At 44.4% G+C, this 4,953-nt stretch overlaps 1 protein-coding gene across 1 annotated transcript; it reads right to left on the bottom strand.

Annotated features, from left to right (window-relative positions):
• Positions 1–1,012: 1,012 nt before the first annotated feature.
• Positions 1,013–4,183, bottom strand: LOC100277200 (uncharacterized). The gene is made up of 2 exons (NM_001150837.2): positions 3,816–4,183; positions 1,013–1,247 (listed from the first exon to the last, which is right to left on the bottom strand). The coding sequence occupies exons 1-2, from the start codon at positions 4,145–4,147 to the stop codon at positions 1,238–1,240; spliced, it is 342 nt and encodes a 113-aa protein (NP_001144309.2). The 5' UTR covers positions 4,148–4,183; the 3' UTR covers positions 1,013–1,237.
• Positions 4,184–4,953: the final 770 nt, after the last annotated feature.

Below are 4,953 nucleotides of genomic sequence, written 5' to 3'. Positions count from 1 at the left end.
TTCAACAGAGTCGCCGGCGCGCAACTCCTCCACCATCACGTTACTCAACGTCTCCTCAGACGAGGCGGCGGCCGGCGACGGGGCGTCGGCGGAAGAAGAAGAGGATGGCATGGCTACGTACCGTCGTCGGCGGCGGGCGGTCTGCTTCACTCGAGCCAGAACGCCGGCGAGCAAAGGGAGCAGCGGAGGAAAAGGAGCAGCAAGACGGTGGGCGGCTAGGGTTTTACGGAGCGCGGAAGGCAGAGTTCAAACAGCGCCGCCCCCGCCCCCTTTTATAGGCAGGGCGCGGCTCTTCGGGAAACCCGCAATCCGACAGGCCGCGGCGCTTCGGGAAACCCGCAATCCAACAGTACGCCGTCCATCAACGGTCACATCAAAAACCCCCGCGGAACCACTTCGAGCGAGGGCAGCGTCTCCGCCATCTAGCGACGTCTTCGGCACCAGGTGACTTTGTCGAACTGGTCCCTCGGAGGGCAAATGTTGGGGCGAAGGCAAAGACGCCACCCTTCGTTCGAGGCCTTCGCTGCAGCCGCTGGTCCGACAGAGACAAAGCGGGCAGGGACACCCTTCGCAGGACTCGGCACTTTGACGAAGGCCTGCGGCGACGTCCTCCCACGGCGCGTCCTCGTTCAGTCCCAAGGCCCACGTGCGATCTGACCCATTGTAACGGGCCCCGCGTGGCCGCCTCTGTATTACGGGCCTAACTTGTAAAGGAATACTTGTAATTACAGTTTGTAACCTGCTTTATGGGAATATTCTGGGGATAAAATAGGTGTCTGAGGGCACATGCGTCCTTAACACAAGACGCTGGGGGCTCAGACACCTATAAATACCCCCGCACAGTGCCCGTGAGAGGCTAGATGAACAGAGCTATTGCCCCCGAGCACGTAACCCTGTTGTCACCACCTTTCACCCTTGTTGGCCTCCTTGCTGCAGAGAGCAAGTTCCAACAGAAGCATTGCCACACATTGCTCAGACAGCATTTGCATGCACACAAGTCAAGCACAAACAGTAATTAAATCCATATATATACTAAGTTGTACAATAAAAAAACAATAGTTTTACCATCAATCTGTCCTCCATGCAATATAGCAAAAGCCTTTTTGCTCAAGGTAGGTTGAGTTATTCTCAGGCTGCGCCACAGAACCATCGATGGAAGTACCCAGCATCGTTACGCGCTCAAAACGAAGCACCCACACACAAATGCTACCGGTAAACGGCCAATGCGCTGATGCCCTCACTGGCCCCTGCACAGAGCAAATAATTTCCCAATGAATAAAGAGTCTGGTTCACGAACAATTAAGGTACACACCAGTAGCATATTTCTACTGACACGATTGTGTGCAGCATAAGACCGTATTAGTTTGCTGATGAAGCAAAATTCGTAAATAAAGGGGTGTATGAATGCACTAGACTTAATAGTTAGTTCGCTAAAAAATTGCTAGCGAAATTAGCTAGCTAACTACTCCCTTCGTTCATTTTTATTTGTCACGTTTTAGTTCAAAATTGAACTATGAGACGACAAATATTCGAGAACGGAAGTAGTATTAACTATTAAACAGCAACTTAGATCCAAATTGTATTGGCATATCACCAACAGTGACTATTTGTGCGACATTATCAGACACGTAAATGATGGATCACAATGTGGCAACATGGTCATAACTAATCAAAGATGAGATTACAACCACACAAGTCAGAGCTAAGGTAACATGCTACTGTATCACATTATACATAAATACTATAATGCAACTATTCTTCTGTGCAATGGTTCCCTTGTAAATTACAAGCCCATTTTCATGATTATAAAAAAACAAAAAGGGGAAATTTTGGACGTTATTCTACATTTCAGTGGGGGGCCTTTTTAGCGGTGCTTGGATTTGTCAGCTATTTGCAAATGGTCAATTCATAAAGAACGTTCTAGCAGGTTAGACTAAAAAACAATTCCAAAATTGAGTAAATTTCAGAACCCACACCCCACCCCCCAAAAAAATCACCTGATCATAGTGTCTAAAAACTCATGGCAACTATATTTTGTTGTCACATGGTTTGATAAAATCCGCTCTTAACAAATTCTGAACTGCACTGATAGCACAATGCTACCCACAATTTCCATTTTTCAACTAGCCAACATATATAACAGGTTGACATTGAGGGCCAGTGACAATTGGATGAAATTTTGTAGCGTGGGTTTTTGACAAACAACAAAGCAATAAAGCCTGATGTTACCTACCATAAAACAAACTTTTGACGTTTTCTACAAGAACAACCACACAGCCTGTCTCAGAAATTTACTCTATAATAATTGATGAATAACTATAGGGGCAATGATGACCATGAATGAATACAAAACCGTTGATACAGCCATCATATCAACAAAATTTATTTTTGGGCGAATCCCAGTTAAGGGCTAGTTTGGCAACCTCATTTTCCCAAGGAAATTTAGTTCATTTTCCATTGGGAAAATAGAAATCCCTTGGAAAAATAGAGTTGTCAAACTAGCCCTAAAAGCAATCAATCATCAAGCATCAGAGAAAATCATTAATTCACTATGTCATGCATCAACAGAGTAACAAAGGTATTTGTCAATTCATATATGAGTTTTTCCACGTAGCACAGTTAATGCTGGAAATTGGTTCCAATAATAATTTTCTAGCACTGGCACCAACTTATATTGATCCTTGTAAAGATTTAAGATGGTTTATATCAAGATATTCCTATCGTATTTTATTGGCACATACTTCTTAAAATATGGAAAAATAAATAGTGAGCTAGTGGCTGCCTGTCAGAACTCATATAGTATATGAGCAGTGCAATCTGCAAGGTAATATGGGCTATATATGCTGAAAATACATGTCATCAGGAAATGCAATATTTTACATAAATGTATTGATGCACCAAGAAAGTTCATTAACACATGCATCTACATTCACTGCTCACTAGACAGATTCAGTGACAAAAAGACAGAGAAGTCTTTGGAAATAAAATAACACTTCTCATTGGATAGCTCTAATACTGTCTGAAAAGGGGACAACTCTCTTAATCAATGTGACATGTGTGGAGTTAATTTCGGTTCAAGTAATGTATGACTTATGAATTACTTTTTGACATTCCAGTTACCTTCTTATGTTCAGTAGAGTCAGCAAAATATTAAATTCACTATTGCATCATACACTCAGGGTCGTAGATTACCTATTTATTCACTGCTGATTGTGAACACATAAAATTTGTAAACCCCTGCTCTGAGGGCAGCATGTGTGCAGTCACTCTACTATTTCTAAAAAAAATTCACACCATTAAGGCGTTTTTTGACAGACAAAAAAGAGATTACCTAGAACTTTGCTAATGGAGCTCAAATTCTAGCGACTATAAGCTAGTAAAAAGGGATTAAAAATAAAACCTAAATCAGCTAGATATAATAACAAAGGTTAATAAAAAAGATGGAGTGCCAAACTTTGCAACAAATATGATAGAGGCAATATCAAATTAGTGACACAAACTCCGCCTATGTTGTCTCAACATAGCAGTCACAAGCCCTGTTAAAGGGAGAGTGTTGTGATATGCTTGGCCAGCCAACGTTAAACCTAGTCATTCTAGGGCGTAACCCAGTCCGCAAGTCCACTCAATTCCACTAAGCGTGGCAAATAAGACTCGGCCAGACATTTTTTCGAGCACTTGGCGATCACATTAGAACACATTCCAATTCGTCACCGCAATCCACTAAATATCTGATTAATAAGTCAGCCAGCAAGAGATGGCAAGCACAAGCGGTGCGTTAACAGGTACAGTAGTGGTGATGGGAGGGTGGCCCTGACCTGATCTTCTTGATGAGGATCTCGCGGAGCTTCTTGCCGAGCTCCTGGGAACGGACGCGCTGCATAAGCCCCTTACGTGCGAGCACGCGCTTCTCCGAGTCCTTGACGTGGTGATGGGTGCGCGCCCGGATGAGGCGCTCCATGCCGCTGGACCGCATCTTGCGCTCCATGATCGACAGCGCCCGCTCCAGATTCCCGTCCCTCACCTGCACCACGATGCCCCGAGCTTGCTGCACCTGCCCGCGGTGCCCTGCCTCCGTCGCCGACGGCCGCGCAGCCGCAGCCGCAGCCGCAGCCGCGAGCCCACGCGCCGCCCGTGCCACCGCCTGCATATTTCTCTTTCGTCTCCTCCCGCCGCCACCGCACACACTCGATGGGGCGTCGGATTCGATTCGGGAAGTTGGGTCCAGCCGTCCAGGTACTATCGTGACCATTCGTTTTTATTTCTGTAGTTTTATAGGGCTACGTGAGAACCAATTTGCTATATAATTCCGTGAGTCCTAAAATATAATTTGTTTTAGACTAATCATATATTCATTAAGTAATATAAACACAAAACAGTTTGATGTAATATGTGAAAACAGTTTGGATATATATCTATATTTATAATACTTGAATGAATGTGGATGAAACACGTAAGTTAGAAAAGAACAATATTTTAGGACGGAAGTAATAGTTTGTAGGGCAAAATGGCAAACCAAAGCCGAACAAATTTTGTTTAACCCCGATTTTTGTGCTTGTTGTCGTGTCGCTGTTTCGGAAACCTCAATTAGTAATTTACGTGTTTTGTGTGTCCGACCTAGATAGCGTGCAAGAGAAACAAAGATTTTATACTAGTTTGGGCAAAGAGTTTCCCTACGTCCAGTTAGACACCTTGCGTACTCTACACTAATGTCTGTGAAAGGGGTACAAACTTGATTGAGGGAGCTCGATATTCTAGCCTCCGGTGTAGCGAGTGAAGTGTTCTATAAGATTAAGTGTATACTGCTTGTGATGGCTCGTTTGCCTCCGCCCTCGTTGTAAACTCCACTCCTTTTATAGCACAGGGAGGAGAGGAATCATGTTACATAGTGTCCTGGTCGGACTAGGTGGAGCAAGGCGTCACCTCATCGTGTTTCTTGTTGGTGATCTTTGTCTT

This window comes from Zea mays, chromosome 5 (assembly GCF_902167145.1).
Source record: "Zea mays cultivar B73 chromosome 5, Zm-B73-REFERENCE-NAM-5.0, whole genome shotgun sequence".
In the NCBI taxonomy this organism is placed as follows: domain Eukaryota; kingdom Viridiplantae; phylum Streptophyta; class Magnoliopsida; order Poales; family Poaceae; genus Zea; species Zea mays.
This window is presented reverse-complemented; position numbering and strand designations above follow the sequence as displayed.